The 18,004-nt window shown below is 39.2% G+C and overlaps 1 protein-coding gene across 2 annotated transcripts in view; it reads right to left on the bottom strand.

Annotated features, from left to right (window-relative positions):
- Positions 1-18,004, bottom strand: part of DEUP1 (deuterosome assembly protein 1) — an 83,589-nt gene that overhangs the window by 2,806 nt on the left and 62,779 nt on the right. Inside the window, exons 12-13 of one of the 2 annotated variants that reach the window (XM_047693267.1) lie at positions 15,128-15,324; positions 8,417-8,531 (exon numbers count right to left, since the gene is read on the bottom strand). In XM_047693267.1, the coding sequence (XP_047549223.1) occupies positions 8,417-8,531; positions 15,128-15,324 (312 nt within the window). The remainder of the gene's footprint in view (positions 1-8,416; positions 8,532-15,127; positions 15,325-18,004) is intronic. The other variant, XM_047693268.1, reaches the window with a different exon arrangement.

Consider the following 18,004-nt stretch of genomic DNA (forward strand, 5'->3'; position numbering starts at 1 on the left):
ACCTAGGCACCTTGGGCACCTCGTTCTGACAGAGCAGAGGCTCAGAAAAGAGGTAGTACCCCAGCAGAGGTAACCTGGCCCTCATCACCACAGAGACTACTGCTACATGGGGCACCTGGGTGCTCAGTCCATTAAGTGTCTGCCTTTGGCTCAGGTCATAATCCTGGGGTCCCAGGATTGAGCCCCACGTTGGGCTACCTGCTCAGCGGGGAGTCTGCTTCTCCCTCTCCCTCTGCTGCTTCCCCTGCTTGTGGGTATGCTCTCTCTTTCTCTCTCTCTCTTTGTCAAATAAATAATGAAAATCTTAGATAAAAAAGACTATTGCTACATAACAGAGGTGGTAAGGAACATGTCTGATATTCAAATGAGCCACGGAGATTTCTTTTAATACCCTCGTGCCCACTTTTAACTGTAAGTAACCACATCCTGGCAAGGGCATGGGCGTCTAGAATGGGTGAAGAGATGATGACTAGCAGTCAAGCCCTTGAGACCAGTTGCAGCATCAAGGCCTGTATTTTGTTGCACTAACCCTCCTCTTAAGCTTTCCCAGAAATTATAGCCAGCCAGAAGCTTGGAGAAGCTAGGCCTGAATGGAATGAACAATAGGAAGAGAATATGATCTGAGTGGTTCAAGAGGCAGACGGTAGCAGAAGCTGTTGGTGCCCTATGAGGATTCCCTTCAATGGGCTAGTACATCCATTCCCCAGCTGCTGTGGGTGTTGCTTCTCTGGAAACCTACCCGCAGCTGGGAAGGAGCCTCCTGCCTCATCCAAGAAGTTGCAGTAGCCCCTTCAGCCCATTCCCTCTCCTCCCAGAGGCAAGGACTGATGGACACAAGGCACAGAACGCCCGACTTCCTGTCTCCAGGGGAACCTACTCTGTCGTGAGACCAGGCCAAGCTAATCTCTTGCTGAGACCTCGCCCTTGTTTAGCTTTTCTCCCCTCCCTTAGACTGCTTCCCTGACTCTCCTTCTGTCGAGAATACTACCTTCAGTAAATCACTTTCATAAGAATCTCCATCTCAGAGTCTAGGAAACCTGATCTCAGACGGATGATTTCCTAACTTCTGGCTTGACTGATGAGTGGGTGACATCAATGCCATTTACTGAGAAAAAATAAAACAGTAAAGGGGCCCATGAGGGTTAAGGTCTTACTTATTTTCGATTCCCCAGGTTCTAGCACAGATTTGGGCAGAGTATATTTTAAACAAAATTTTTAGATTAATATATGAACGGAGTAAGTGCATTTGATTTTAAATAATGCTGAATTAGAAGTGACTTGAGACTCAGATTGTCACGTAGAAGATGCAATAGGTGATCAGTCCAGATCTCAAAAGATAGGTCTGGATCAGAGATATTTCAAAGTTATAGATAATTAAGCCCTGAGTCTGATTGAAGTCATCTAAGACATGCAAATAAAAAAAAGCAGTTCAGGGGCGCCTGGGTGGCTCAGTGGGTTAAGCCGCTGCCTTCGGCTCAGGTCATGATCTCGGAGTCCTGGGATCGAGCCCCGCGTCGGGCTCTCTGCTCAGCAGGGAGCCTGCTTCCTCCTCTCTCTCTGCCTGCCTCTCTGCCTGCTTGTGATCTCTCTGTCAAATAAATAAATAAATAAAATCTTTAAAAAAAAAAGCAGTTCAAAAATGGGATCTTGGAGAGAACTTCATTTCAGGCCCCCATCCCATGTTCATGTTCTCGACCTTGTCAGCAATGATAACCACATTATTTATTAATGAAGATTTTCAGCAACCCGTCTGCTATCCTTCCAGCTTAGTCTAGTATTCCCACTTTCTCACGTCACTCATCCCCTTCTAACTCTGCTTATATTCCAGATCCATCCTTATAACCATTCAGAAACTTGTCCCCCATCCTCCCCGCCCCCTGCCCGTATCCTGTCTCTGTCCTAGGGACTGGGTAAAACCCAGGCCTAAATAAACAGCCTGAGCCATGCCTGCACCTGAGGGGCAGGTAGATGGGCAGGTGGGGATTATATCACTGCAGGGACTGATTGCACTTGGAGTGCATGACCATAGATGGTTAGTTAACACCGCCTGACCGTCCTACTGTCCTTCCCTGGGATATTCACTTTCTCACTCATCACCTGGTGCCTCCTTCTCAGGAGGGAGCTCCCTCATCTCTCCACACCCTTTTGCACCTCTAGCCATATTTTAGGCCATACTCAGTTTCAGAGACTCTTAAACTTCTACCTCTACTGTGGATCCTATTCCTTTGTATCTTGCCCGTGGCTGTTTCTGCAAATGAACCTTGTTGCTCACGGGTCCCACCTCCTTTGCCATCAATTTTTCCTCCTCTCCTTCAAGATTCTCATTGAACCACTAAGTGTTATGGTCTGAGGCTTTGTCTTAGGACAGTTTCGCCATTTATACCCTGCAAAGTATTCTCATCGAGCCCTACAGATTTAAATGCTAGCCATGTGCTGATTACTCCCATATTTTGTTTCCAGCTCTGATCTTTTGCTGGAATACCAGAGTCCCATATCCCAACACCTATCTGATATTCCCATTGCATGTCTAATAAACATTTTGAATGTAAGTGCCCTATCTAGAAATCATGGCTTTATCCTCTCACCCTGCTCCTTCCCCTTGTCTTTTATGTCTGCACATGGCACTAGCGTTCACCCAGTGCTCAGGATGCCATCCTAGGAGTCATCTCAGAGTCCTCTCTTTCCCTCACCCCCCAGAGCCAACCCCCTGTCAGTCTGGTGTGTTCTCCACCACATTTCCCAGATCCCAGATGTTTCTCTCTCTCCACCGTAACCAAGCCAGCACCATCATCTCTTGCCTTGACTACTGAAATAGCCTGAAAATTGTTCTCCCCATTCCTACATTTGCCCCTCTATAATTTATTATTTATTTGGCAATCAAGAGGGTCTTCTTAAAAGATATTTTAAAAACAAAACTCAAATTCCTTCCCTTGGCCTATAGTCTCTACAGATCTTTTCTTCTGAATACTTCTCTGTCCCCATTTCATTCCACCCTCTCTCTCCTCCTAGGTCCAGACTCTTCCACCCACTCCTTGACTGGTCCTCAAACTTAACAAACTTGATCTTGCCTTCCAGATCTGCACCAGGGACTCCCTCTGCCTGCAGACCTCCTCCTCCAGATCTTTAGATCATTTGTTGTTGTTGTTGTTGTTAATTTAGGTCTCAACTTAATTTAGGTCCTCTCAGTGTCCCCTCTGCATTTTCCAGGCCATGTAACTGAGAGTAATCTCTCACACTCCTGTTACTTCCTGTCACATCACTGGCTTCTCTTTTTGTCATACAATTTATCACTATTTGATTTTTTTTATATTCCTTTGTTTCCAGTCATTAATTGTCCCCACCCTTTTTTGAGGTAAAATGCACATCAAATAAAACCATTTTAAAATGAATCACTCAGTGGCCTTTACAATTTACATTCACAGTGTTATGCAACAACCATCTCTTTCTGGTTCCAAAATAGTTTCATCCTCCTGACAGGAAACTCAACCCATTAAGCCACTGATTCCCATTCCCCGCTCCCCTTGCTACCCTTGGTAACTACCAATCTGCATCCTGTTTCTATGATTCACCTATTCTCAGCCCTTCATATAGGTGGAATCATAAAATATATGATCTTTTGGGGCCAATTGCTCTTGCTTAGCCTAGTGTTTTGGGGGTTCACCCAACACATTGTAGTATGTATCACTACTTCACTCCCTTTTATGGCTGAACAGTATTCCACTGTGTATCTGGAACACTATTTGTTAATCCATTCATCCATGTTTTGGCGGGGTGGGGGCGTTACTCTCTTTTGCCAGACTGTAGACCTGTCTCATCAAAGATGTGTTTAGAACAGAACCTGCCATACACTTGATGCTTATAATATATGCGTATTTTATGACTGAATGATGAACATTAATATTTAAGGGAGATGTATAGGAGGCAGAAGCTTGGAAGCAGACTGGGAAAAAGGAATTGGAAAGACAGCAGGAAAATCAGTGAAGAATAGGGTCATAGAAGCCAGAGGACATGAGAGTTTCAAGAAAAAATGATGAAGGGAGATGAGTTTTTTTTTTTCCCTCCAAAGATTTTATTTATTTATTTGACAGACAGAGATCACAAGTAAGCAGAGAGGCAGGCAGAGAGAGAGAGGAGGAAGCAGGCTCCCCGCGGAGCAGAGAGCTCGATGTGGGGCTTGATCCCAGGACCCTGGGATCATGACCTGAGCTGAAGCCAGAGGCTTTAACCCACTGAGCCACCCAGGTGCCCCGGGAGATGAGTTCTTAAAGGCATATTTAATTAGCAGCTAGAAGATTCCTGATGGTCTTGGAAGAAACAGAATTGACGTAGAAGTTAAAATGCAGAAGTGTGTGTTGGGGGGAGGAACCACTGGACCCAGAAGAGTGGACTGGGCTGTGTCTTTCAGGGAACATCACAGATTAAGTTCCCCATGCCCAGACTTAAAACAGTAGAGAATTTTCTTTCCTGGTGACTGTGGAGCTAGGAATTTCCTCAAAGGATTAACACGGAATTTTAGAGACAGAAGAAAGCCCAGTGCTTATTAAGTTAATAAAACAGATGATCTCATATGCTTTTCATGTGCCTACTAGTGCTACACACTATTTTAGGTGCAGGGGTTACAATGGCAAACAAAGAAAAAATCCCTACTTTCATGGAGCTTAAATTCTAAAGGAGGGAGGCAAACACACAAGCAGATGTAAAATGTCTTATGGTGAAGTGCTATGAACAAAACCAATACCAGGACGAGAGGTCAGGGAATAAAGAGGGAGGTGCTCTGGTTGGTTGGTTGCCCAGGCCCCTCGGATGAGGGGATATTTGAGAAGAAACGAACGATCCTACAATGCTAACAACTGCTGACATTAGAACATTTAGCAATTCATCATGTTTGCTTTCCCTGGGGTAATGCTTACTTTGGAGTCCTTAAAGATCCAAATTTTGTTGATACAGAATTTGCTAAATCCCGTTAGTGGTTCCCGTAGCTTAAATCAGGAAGTTTAGTGTCTTTGTCGATATGAGATTTTATTCTGTTCTAACAATTCTGGCATTTTAGGTAGCCGTGAACACAGAAGAGCATTTCAAGGCTTTAAGAGTTAATGGTTTTAAGTCTTCTCTTTCCACCAGAGCTTAAATCTTACTTCCAAAAGAAGGGGATAGATTCCAGAAAAGCAGAAAAGTACTCATGGGGTACCCATCCAGTTTAAACATTTTCTGTTGTAGCCATTGTTTATAATTTGTATCCAATATGAGTATATCATGGAGAGGCGCTGAAAAATTACATAATACACTTTGAATACAAGTGAACGCAATTGGCAAGAGTAATACTAGTTACTTTCTGAGGTAAATACCTACTTTAAGAAACCCCGTGATTATCAAGAAATTAAATCATAAGGCAGAAAATTTCAGCACAGAACTAGAAAATGTAAAAAAGAATCAAATGAAAATTCAAGACTTGAAAAATAAAAGACTGAAATCAACCTATTGGAGACCATTTCTTGAGACAGGGAGAGGTGGCTCTTTTATGTATAGAAACCAATGCAGAAAGTCAAGGAAAATGAAGAAATAGAAGAATATGAAATTAAGAACCTTTCCCCCCTGTTTTATGAGGTCAGCATAATGCTGACAAGGACAGCAAAGGAATATTACAGGCTAATTTCTCTAGTGAACACAAAGCAAAAATTCTAAGCCAATATGAACAGACCAAATACAGTAATCAAGTGGAGTTTATTCCAAGAATTCGAGGTTGGGTTAACAAGAAAAGATATCATACTAACCAAACAGAAGAGAAAAATTATATGGTCATTTATTTTATTTTATTTCGGTCATTTCAAAAGAAGCAGTAAAAACATTTTTTTTTTTTTAAGATTTTATTTATTTGTCAGAGAGAGAGGGAGAGAGAGTGAGCACAGGCAGACAGAATGGCAGGCAGAGGCAGAGGGAGAAGCAGGCTCCCTGCTGAGCAAGGAGCCCGATGCGGGACTCGATCCCAGGACGCTGGGATCATGACCTGAGCCGAAGGCAGCTGCCTAACCAACTGAGCCACCCAGGCGTCCCGGAAAGAAGCAGTAAAAACATTTGATAAAATTCCATTAATTCGTGAACAAAGTTCGCAATCTAGGAATAAAAGGGAATTTCCATAATCTTTTCAAAGGAATCTATAAAATACCTATAGAAATATCATACATAATGGTGGACTACTGAAAGCTTTCTCTTTTCAATTGAGAATGAGAGAAGGATACTGTCTGTACCACTTCTCCTACTCAACATTTACTGGAGGAGACCTTAGAATAATAAAGCAAGAAAAAAGGTATAAAGATATGAAAGTAGAAAACAAACTGTCATTAGTTTGATTCTGGATACAGAAAATTCAATAGCATCTACAGGAATGGAAAACATGTGCAAATTCAATTGAATATTTTCATGGGAAAAGGGTTTGAGAATTCTACCTTGCACCATATGCAAAAATTGATTTCAGGTGTAAATGTAAATATGAAAGGTAAAGAGCCAAAGGTTCTAGAAGATAATATTTTTATAACTTTGGGACAAGCCAACTTTTAAATAGGATAACAAAAATGTTAACCATAGAAGTTTGAGTGTATTAAAATTAGGAACTTCTGGTTACCAAAAGATATTATTAAGTGAAGAAACAAGTAAGAGTAGGAGAAGATATCTGAAATTTATATAACCAACAAAGGGCTTATATCCAGAATATAGAAGGAATTCCTACAAATCAATGAGAATAAAGGTGGTCCAACAGGAAGTTGGGTGAGGAAATTGAACAGACATTTTACAAAGAAGAATACCAAAATGGCCAGTAAATACATGAAAAGAAGCTCAGCTTCATTATTCACCAGATACATAACTAAAACCACAATAGGAAGTTACTACACACTGACCAGGAAAACTAAAATTTAAAAGACTGATAATACCAAGTGTTGGAAAGAATATATAACAGGGACACTCATATACTACTTATTGGGGTATTAACTGGCTCAAACAATTAGGAAAACTGTGTGGCATTCCCTCCTAAAGCTGACCTTACGAATACCCCTTGACCCAGCAATTCCACTCTCGGGAATATGCCCAATGGAAACGTGTACACATGTGTGCGAAAAACACATATGAGAATGTGTTTAGCAGTATTATTTGTAATATTCCCAAGCAGGAAATAACTCAAATGCATGCCAATAGCAAAATGGATAAATTGTAGTCTTCTCCCATGTAGTATTTATATACAATGGACTACTATAGCGAAACCAAAATAGATCAACTACAGCCATAGAAAACAATGTGGATGATGGACCTCAGAAGTAATGTTGAGTAAAAGAAGCCAGACATAAAGAACACATATGATACCATTTACATAAAATTCACAAATGGCCACAACTAATTCGTGACATTGAAAGTCAGGGTAGTGGTTACCTTAGGAGCAAATGGAAGGGGTGACTGGAAGGGAATGTGAGAGGTGCTTCCCAAGTGTCACCAATGTTCTGTTCGTTACTTGCATGCTAGTTACACGGATGTTCCCTCTGTGATAACTCATCAAGCTGTCCAATTCTGATTGTGCATATTTCTGTATGTATGTCAGAGTCAATAAAAAGTTTTTTGTTTTTTTTTTTTTTTTTTTTTTAAAACAGGCATAAAGGGATGCCTGGGTGGCTCAGATGGTTAAGTGTGTGCCTTCGGCTAAGGTCATGATCCCAGGGTCCTAGGATTGAGTCCCACATCGGGCTCCCAGCTCAGCAGAGAGTCTGTTTCTCCCTCTCCCTCTGCCCCTCCCCCTGCTTTTGCTCTCTCTCTCTCAAATGAATAAATAAAATATTTAAAAAAGAAAAAAATTTAAAAAGAAAAAAATAAAATAGGCATAAAAGATCATTTGTTGCTCTTTAAAATAGGCATATTGGGGCGCCTGGGTGGCTCAGTGGGTTAAAGCCTCTGCCTTCGGCTTAGGTCATGATCTCAGGGTCCTGGGATAAAGCCCTGCATCAGGCTCTCTGCTCTGCGGGGAGCTTGCTTCCCTCTCTCTCTGCCTGCCTCTCTGCCTACTTGTGATCTCTCTCTGTCAAATAAATAAATAAAATCTTTAAAAAAAAATAAAATAAAATAGGCAGATCATTGAGGGCTCATGGAGTGTCAAAGGATGAGTCCTAAGCATTTGAATTTTTAAAAATTTGAATTTTTAAAATTTTAAAATTTTCACCAGTAATTCTGGCCTGCACTAGAGGGTAATAGCCAGAGACAGAAACACTTCATGGAGCATTATGGATCTCTTTTCCTTCTAAGGAAAGGCATAGCCAGATGACCTGCAGACCCACCTTGGAGTCCAATCCAAGGAGCAACTTTTTTTTTAATGTGTAATCAGTATATAGGTATCAGTGTAGAGTAATCACTCCCCAAAGGAAAAAAATAAGCCACTCACCAATGGGAACACTTCGTCGTCACTAACCAGGGGACTTGTCATTTCTTTGGTTTGAAATGGCAAAGGCGGCAGAGGAGGTGTCACACTTCGGTTTGGCTCACGATCTCGGCTAAGTCTAGAAGAGAAGGATGGTTCTCGTTTACTGCTATGCCAAGGACACTGCTTATTCTCGCGGCTAAGGATCTAAGTTTCTCCGATGTCTAAAGGTGGTGGCTGGGCGGGGGGAAGCACAAAAACTTTGGGCTTCTTATCTCGGTATCTCATTGAAAATCATCTTCCTGAGGAGTCATTTCTAATGATTAATAGTGAACCGGAAACTTAGTAATTGTTAAAAATATTCTTCTATTCTTATTGCCTGGATTGCAGGCAATAAGAAACACAGTAACACGATTTCTGTGTTTTACTTTTGGGTCTCTTTGCCATTTAATTCAATAACATGATACCAGTTTGGGAAGAATCTCAGAACAGCTCACACTGATGCCCTTGACAATTCTAAATAATCCTCTTTTTGTATTCTCTATTTCACTTAACCTTGCTGGCTTTCTTAAGAGAATTATGCTGCTTTTTTTTTAATGCTAAAATAAGTCCTTGTACAATAATTCTAATTTCTACAGGGCTTAATAATTTGCAACATTTTGCTATGCCTGGGTGGCTCAGTCAGTTAAGTGCCTGCCTTCAGCTCAGGTCAGGATCCGGGGGTCCTGGGATCAAGTCCTGAGCTGGGCTCTCTGCCCAGCAAGAAGTCTGCTTCTCCCTCTGCCCCTCCCTCCTGCTCATGCATTTTCTCTATTTCTCTCAATAAAATCATAAAAAAAGAAGAATTTGTAACATTTTTTCAATTTGTATCATCTCCTAAATTCTTCCACACTTAGTAGTTTTATGACCTTGACCTTGAGCAGAAAATTATGTCTTTCTGGGACTTTAATTTTTTCTTTGATAAAAAGTGGGTTGTTGGGAGTAATGAACTCCACAATTGGGATGAAATGCACAGTACAGAATTGGTTGTTTGTACTAAAATAAAAGGTAGAAGACTGAATAAAAAACCAGTGAGATTTTAAATTTTGGTATGCTGACTAAACAAAGGAAGAACAAAGCAAAAAACTGAACCAATTTCCCATAAAATTTTACATAAAGAGGTCCTAACAATATGAGCTATTTGGGACCAAATAAATGTCTTTCTGAACATTAATTCATTAAATTGGGGTTGAAATTCAATCAAAATCATCAAAGCCCATGAAAACATAAGAATCCCTTCAACTTAAGATTATTTATTCATTTTTACTGATTATTCAAATTCTCTACAGGTATTGATTTACCATTTTCAAAGCCTTCATATTTTAATTTCCTGCAGTTGCAAAAAATTCACATTACTGTTCTCTGTTCTTATCCAAAGACTGACTGTCTATACAGGCTTTTTTCCTATCATGTAAACATTTTCAAAGTGGTGCATACAAGTAACAATAAAAGTTAAGTGAGACATCTGTAAATTAGGACATAAAAACAAACACAACATGTTTTCCATTTTTACTGATCTTGAAATATATCCTTTTTTAAAATCCATTCTTCCAAACCATAATTACCATGGAAACAGAACAGCAAATTAAACTGAAATAACGTGGTTTATGATGTGCACGATAAGATGAAACAGCCCACAATTTGGATAGAATTATAACAATTGCAGGGTACATCTGCACAGAGTCTGCAGCCGAATGTTTTAATTGAGTGAGGGTAACATCTACACGTCAAAGCACAGTGGGAAAAAATAAGATAATTATAGAAGGGACTCAAGAAATATATATCTCTTCATAATCTCAATTATACAAAGATTTCAGGGAAAGTATTTGTCCTAAATATTCTATAGAAGTATCTTGATAACCCCTTTTGCTTTGGATATATCGATACAGTTTTACAGTGTTAATTCCTGAAACTTATAGGTGAACATGCGTTTTACTGTAAGATCCATAAAATATAGAGATTGAAAGGAAAGACTATATTATGGAGTAAAATCTTTTTGCTTTAAGTCGTCTTTATATCTGAAAAGTTCTTCTTCTAAAATGCAGCTATTCAAATACTTCATAAAACCGTCTTGCAAAAAATGCTCAGTCTATCAATTTAAAAGCTTTCTTAAAAGTTATTTCTGAAGGCTTTTATTTCCTTCTCACAAGCTGGTCTTTTCAGTTAGCTTTTCCATAGGCCCTCATCCAAGGCCTCTGCCTGCTTAGGCCAGGAGGACAGGACCCAGTCTTTGGTGGGAGCAGAGCTCTGCCTCTGAGGCCATGGAGTCAGCTGTCCACAGTTTTCAGAGTTGTCTGACTGGACATCTATTCCTTGTCCTCTGTTAGTTTTCCCTGGGCTACAGGATAATATTCTTAGCATGAACATGTTCTCTTCACAAGTGCTAATTTGCCTGCTTCCAGCCTTGCCTTCTAGCACTCCACGTGATGCTCCCCGTTCCACGAACTACTCATTATTTCCTGGCCCACAACTGTTCAGCCTGCTATGTTTTGCTCCTTATTCAGTAACACCTTGGTACAAAATTTTCTCAATTTACTTTTTTGGCTTCTGGATGACTATTCATCCCTTGACAAGGGACTCTGTGAGAGTGGTTATGACAAACCCACCAACTTTGGTTTTCTTAATATTAGAATCTTTTTTATTTCTTAACTAGATTTGAAGCAATTTTAATGATTAATATTTATGATCACTAAACTCCCTCCTCTACATGATGTAGCCTTTAAAACTTTACATTGACTTTTAAGTACATATTGTATATAGAGATGAAACCCCTTTTATTACAAAATTGAGGTGTCATTAAAATTAGTCATGTTAATCGCTCTAGATACTACTATTCAAAATTAGCTTGTAAATTACCCTTAAACTTCAAAACTCTAACTTTTAAAAACTTTAAAAATATTCAATATATCCTCACAAAATTCAATTATATCTTATTCATAATTTTTTAAAGTGCTAAATAACTTTCTTATCAGAAAGCAAATCTGTTGGAATATCCTAAAATGCTTTGCATTTAAAGTGGATGAGCATGAAGAACTTCTTATTCTAATAGGAATGAAAAAAAATTGGGTTACTTCTGATTGGATAAAAGATTATTTAAAAATGTATTATGTGAAATACGTCAATCAGAGAAAGACAATTACCATAGGATTTCACTCATATGTGGAATTTTTAAAAAAGATTTAATTTATTTATTTGACAGAGAGAGAGATCACAAGTAGGGACAGAGGCGGGCAGAAAGGGAGTGGGAAGCAAGCTCCCCACTGAGCAGAGAGCCTGATGCGGGGCTCGATCCTAGGACCCTGAGATCATGACCTGAGCTGAAGGCAGAGGCTCAACCCACTGAACCACCCAGGCACCCCACTTATGTGTGGAATTTAAGGAACAAAACAGAGGATCACAGGGAAAGGGAGGGAAAAATAAGATGAAATCAGTGAGGGAGACAAACCATAGGAAACAGACTGAGGGTTGCCGGAGGGGTGGGGGGCTGGGGTAACTGGGTGATGGGCATTGAAGAGGGCATGTGATGTGAGCACTGGGTGCTGTATGCAACTGATGAATCCCTGAACTCTGCTTCTGAAACTAATAATATACTATATGTTAATTAATCCAATTTAAATAAAATAAAAAAAATGTATTATGCCAATCTTCCACAGCTAAAAGGAGGAAGCAGCTAAAAATCAGACTTAAAAATTTTGTGGGGGATGTCTGGGTGACTCAATCGGTTAAGCATCTCCCTTTGGCTCAGGTCATCATCCCAGGGTCCTGGCATGGAGTCCCGCATCAGGCTCCCTGCTCAGTGGGGAGTCTGCTGCTCCCTCTGCCTGCCGCTCCCCTTGCTTGTGCTCTCTCTCTGACAAATAAATCAATAAAGTCTTTAAAACATTTTTTTGTGGAATACTTTCTTCATATACTTGTACCTAAAAGCTTTCTCCTTTCTAAAATAGTTTAATGAGACCTCACCGCATTAGCCATTGCTATGTAAATATGACTCAGTGTTTTCTGATGATTTTTATGTCTCACGAGTACATAGAGCTTTTGCTATTTGGCTTCACTGAGCTGTGCTGTGAGGGAAAGAAGGAACATTTCATTTTTCACTTGCTAAAATTAATAGACACGTACTTTACAGCTCTCTACTGCTGAGCCCGCTGTCCTTGCAACTCAACAACGCTTTCCCCATAGTGGGTTCTACATGGTAATAATTTATTCAGAACATTTGAAATGCTGTTTCTTTTAAAAATCAGGTCACTGGAGAACACTGAAATCAGACAAGGCATTAAAACTAATTTAATGAAACTTTCAACAGATGAGGCTGGCAGGACACAAGGGTCTGCAGCAGAAATAGTAGGTCCAAACCGCTTATTAAGATAATCTCCTGCTGAGCACTTTACCTCGTGTTGCTTTCTGTATCCCCTACTGTCTTATTTTTGTTAGGCGCTTTTAACACATTCTGTGCCGTCTAACAAAGCAAAAAGGGGGCCATCCAAACAATAAAATTACTTCTTTAAAAATAATAAAAGGCAAAGTAACTGTCTTTTAAATAACAACTCCTGGTACTGTCATCTAAGGCTTTCAGAGTTATTCCCAACAAGCAAGACCAGGAAACAGTGTTCTGCCCCTAATGGGGGCTCCATCCAGGCCAGTTCTGGCTAAGATCCACAGGAAGACCCTTTATCATATCTTTAGGGGTTTGCTTTTCTCTTGCCAAGGGGGAAAAAAAAAGTATACATGGGTTTGTGATTTGACCCACGGAGAAATCTGTATAGTAGGGGAGCACTTCAAGAAGGGTTTATTCCATATTAGAAAATATACTTTTGTGCCACAATCAAAATGAGACCCCTTTTGGACAGACTTTCGATTCTACTGGCCAGCACATGGACACATTCACCAGAGAACTGGCCACAGTCATGTCTTAGTGACCTGTTCCATTTATCTGCACCCCCCCCGCCAGTTCCCCAACCTCTGCCCTGACCAGCATCCTGCCATCAATTTTTTTTTTTTTTTTTTTTTGGGTAGCAGCCAGTCTGTCCTCATTTCCTTCCTGAACTACTTAAATAAAGTCTATTAATTTAGCACTTTTGAAAGGTGGCCATTTCTTGCATCCAATTAGGACATATCCTCTAACATGTACAGGGATGAGGTGATACCAGTAGGAGAGACATACACAACATCCACAAGAATGTTGAACAGACATATTTTTTGGTATGTCCCGTGGATTTATGCACTTATCCACCTGTAGAACTGGGCATGCTTAGTTACAAGGATGAGCCTGGCTTCACCCCTCCTCCACCCCACCTATCTCTGAGGAAATGTCAGATTCAGCCATTTGGCCATCAGCACCAACTTTTTAGGCACTGTGAGTTGTTGAAGAAGTATTCATATTATTCTTTTTTTTTTAAGATTTTTATTTATTTATCTGACAGAGAGAAATCACAAGTAGGCAGAGAGGCAGGCAGAGAGAGAGGAGGAAGCAGGCTCCCTGCTGAGCAGAGAGCCCGACGCGGGGCTCGATCCCAGGACCCTGAGATCATGACCTGAGCCGAAGGCAGCAGCCTAACCCACTGAGCCACCCAGGCGCCCCGTATTCATATTATTCTAAAGGCTAACAATTTTGTTAGTAATAATAATATCAATAAGAATAGCTAACATTTATGGAAATACTTGTTTTACATGGAACTATGTGTTCTTCTCCAATTCTTGCAAAGAAACTTACAATTATTATCCCTATTTATTGATTGGAAATTGAGGATAACAAAATTTCCATAAATTTCCCAAGGTTGTAAATATTATGTTATATGAAGACAGTATGTGAGGTCTTCCTGCTAAGTACTATGAGTTCTTGAGCTAAAATTGTATTGACCGTGGGTCCTATCAATTCACCATTTTGTGGCACCATGAAATGTTAATAAATCTGATATTAAATGAGTTTGGGGAGTGTTGCACACTACACCCCTTCTTGACCCTCACAATGTACACTAGCATATTAATAACTCAGAGCTGTCCTGTGAGAAAAGAAGCTTGTTTATTTTGCTGAGAATTTTCCAAGTCTGGAGAAAGACAAAAAAGTCTCCAGAGACAGATTTGATTCCATAAATATTTTATTAAAATTGAATAAATTAGTCTGATTTTATAGTTGACATATTTACTTAAATTCTGAACTAAGGCACTTTAAAAGGGATCCTGTGGCTAGCAGATATTAATTCCCCATATGCTTCTCTTCACTCAGGGGAAACCTCCTACCCATTGTCCAATTCTTTCCCTAGGAAGCAATCACTGGTTTGTTGCTACTGTTGGGAGTGTCGGTATAAAGTGTATATTTTGAAGTGAGTCAGAAGTGACATGGTCCTATATTTCTACTTTGTTTGAACAATATATGTAACATATGAAAATCTAGTTTTTCTTTTGACATTAAAAATAAGATATCTGTTTATATATTTTATTGCTACATCAGTATCTAAGAAGGGTCTGAAGAGACAAAAATTCACTGTAACACTACCCATTTCCCTGTTAGATTTTGAAAGCTATCAACCTCACAGAATTTCACATAAAACAACAGATCTATACTGTGCAGTATCACTGTAAAATAAAATTTTAAACAACTGAAGAGCAAGTTTACAAAATCCTATTTTGAATTGTTTCAAAATTCATTTCTATTAAATGTCCATACATTTGTGTCCTTATATAAGAGAGTTAACATACCTATCTTCATGTTTTTCCATTTTTATTTGGTTTTGATAGGTGTACTGTCCCATTTCCTCATAGGTATTTTGGTTAGCCCATGCTGATTTGCCATTGGCACGAAGTTTTGCAAGATCATTGCGGAGCCTTTCATTCTCATGTTCCAGTTTGTTAATAGATGTATGCCTTGAATGTTCCCTGTTAGTGAAGTCCATAGTCTAAAGAATAAAAAAAAAAAATCACTGAAAAAACTGTTCCTTATAAGTGATGCATATATTCTGTGCGTTTAAACACATCTGTTGGAAGGGATCTTCCACTGGAGTCCAAAGATACGGATCTACTCCTCTGTACTTCCTAAGGCCCTTCTCCCCTCACCTCCTCACAACACAGGTACTCCGTGTCGGCTGCCACTGAACACATCCCCAGAAAAGCAGTGCATACACTAGTGTCCATGTTCATGTACGCATTAGCATTCTCTGTATCTAGAACAGATTAGCTGGATTTAAGAGTTTTCATGTCTATGGGGTATGCCTTCTGGTGTTAATAATGGAACAAGAATAAATATACATTTCAATTTTGAAAGACTTTTTTTCTGATGACAAGAACACATGTCATTAGAGAAAATCATATATTGCTTCCCCACTGTTGGGTGATGCAACAAATTATATACAAAATCCATATAGACTAGAGTCTGCTTCTGGACCATTTTAAAAGCAAAGATCTAACAGCTGAGATGGTCCCAGTACCGTAGTTTTGAGGAGTGCGGCTTCACGATGGAGTTCTACTATCTGGTATGAGCACCCCCCAGCCCCCCCAGTTTTTAATGGGTCTTAAGAAGAGAATGAGACACATGTTTAAATCATAAGATGAGAGGTTTAGAGCAAGAACAAAGATTTCCAGTGTTTTTTGAATTAAATGCCGTAAGAAGTTTCTCAGGGAGAGTCTAAACATTTTTTTTTTTTTTAAAGATTTTATTTATTTATTTGACAGACAGAGATCACAAGCAGGCAGAGAGGCAGGCAGAGAGAGAGAGAGAGAGGAGGAAGCAGGCTCCCTGCGGAGCAGAGAGCCCGATGCAGGGCTCGATCCCAGGACCCTGGGATCATGACCTGAGCTGAAGGCAGAGGCTTTAACCCACTGAGCCACCCAGGCACCCCGAGTCTAAACATTTTTTCTCTCAAAGTTTTAAAAAACAGGATATATCCTCCCAAGAAAACTCATAAAAATGCTTTAAATGAGTCTACATAATCTTTTCTAGTCCTGTGATTTAGGTATCTGTGAGTCGTGCAGTTGCTGATTCAACAATACTTCTAATGTTGTCAGAGGGCAATATTTAAGCACAAAAAGTGTAACATAGATAAAGTATCATTTTTGAAGCTCTGAACTTCTATGGTTAAAAGCCCATAAGACCATAAATGAAAATGGCTTAGAACTTTATTTTGAAGTTTCTAAATGTGAGGCTTTGACATGGCAGACATGTCATGGGCTAGGCACCCCATAAAATCATTACAATTTCTTGGATGTAACCGCGTGTTTTAAATTATTCATATACTACCATATTAGTATCAGGATTAACAAGGAAGGGTAGAAATGTATACGTATTAGGTATGAAAAATGTTTAGCCGTTTGTTGTATTTTTTCTTCAAAGAACAAGCCTGTTTACTATATTTTCTGTTTACTGCCTAATATGTTACAGAAACTCATGAATCGTTAGAATGAAAGAAAATTCTCCGGAAGGGCGAATTCCCCCAAAACAATACAGAAAGGGTTATGTGTTTATACAGCTATTGACCAAGATGTCCTTTGGAAAAGGAGGATCTTTGACGTATTTCTCTGCTTGGGAGGCCCATGCCCTTAAGTATACCTCTTCACATTTGCTCATCTGAGATACACCCTTAAGTATACCTCTTCACATTTGCTCATTTGAGATACACCAATGCAGATAAAACAGTAATCTGTACTATGCTTTACAAGAGAAGGGATTGTTTATTCTAAAATGAGAGCAGATTTGCAATACATACAAAGGATGTGGTCTTATAAAATTTTGCCCTTCATAAAGAAAATATTCATTTGAGCAGATCTAGTCAAGAAAGGTCATGGAAAAGATTCAAAATTTCACTCTTAAAAAAATCTATTCATCAAAATATATAATTCTTGACGGCCTGCTTCTCAGTTATAACTTTATTTAAGTTTTTCCTATAAACTTAGATTTCATCTGTGATTCCTTTTGGCCTAGTGTTGGTTTAAAGTAATAATGATAGTAATAATTTTTTAAAAGACTTTGTAATTTTCTAAATACACCATAATTAAATAAGTATTGTGAGCATGACCTGAAAAAATTACACAGGTGATGTATTTACATGATATATATTTAAAAGCATATTCTATTTTCCTTGACAACAACATTTTGGGGCTCCCTCATTTCATGTTTCTTTTACATTCTTTTCTAGTAATTTCAGGAAATAATCCTCCACTAGACGGTTATCATGTGAAAACAGACACTGATTAAATTCTACCTCTGTGATTCTGATGGTTTATTTTATAAGCCTGTTATTCTAAATTTTTACCCCCATATTTTAGAGGTTTGTAGTTTTAACCCATTGCATTCTTGAAATGGCAAAACCTCTTAGTGTGTACGTGCTTTGACATGCTAGCACAAGGCCAGTTGAGTTACTGAAGTGTCTGAATAATAATATTTTATATGTACACTTTTTCTTTTTAAGTTCATGTATATTCAACAATACTAGGCTAACAAAATATTTCTACGGAAGGACCAGCTTTAATCATGTTTTATGGTTAGTATATTAATTTTTAATATGTAAATGGGTGGATTAGATACTTATGAGGATACTAATTTTTTAGGCTCTAATTTTATTTAGCAAACTTTATGGATAGTGA

The sequence above is a fragment of the Lutra lutra genome, chromosome 10, assembly GCF_902655055.1.
Source record: "Lutra lutra chromosome 10, mLutLut1.2, whole genome shotgun sequence".
Lineage (NCBI taxonomy): Eukaryota > Metazoa > Chordata > Mammalia > Carnivora > Mustelidae > Lutra > Lutra lutra.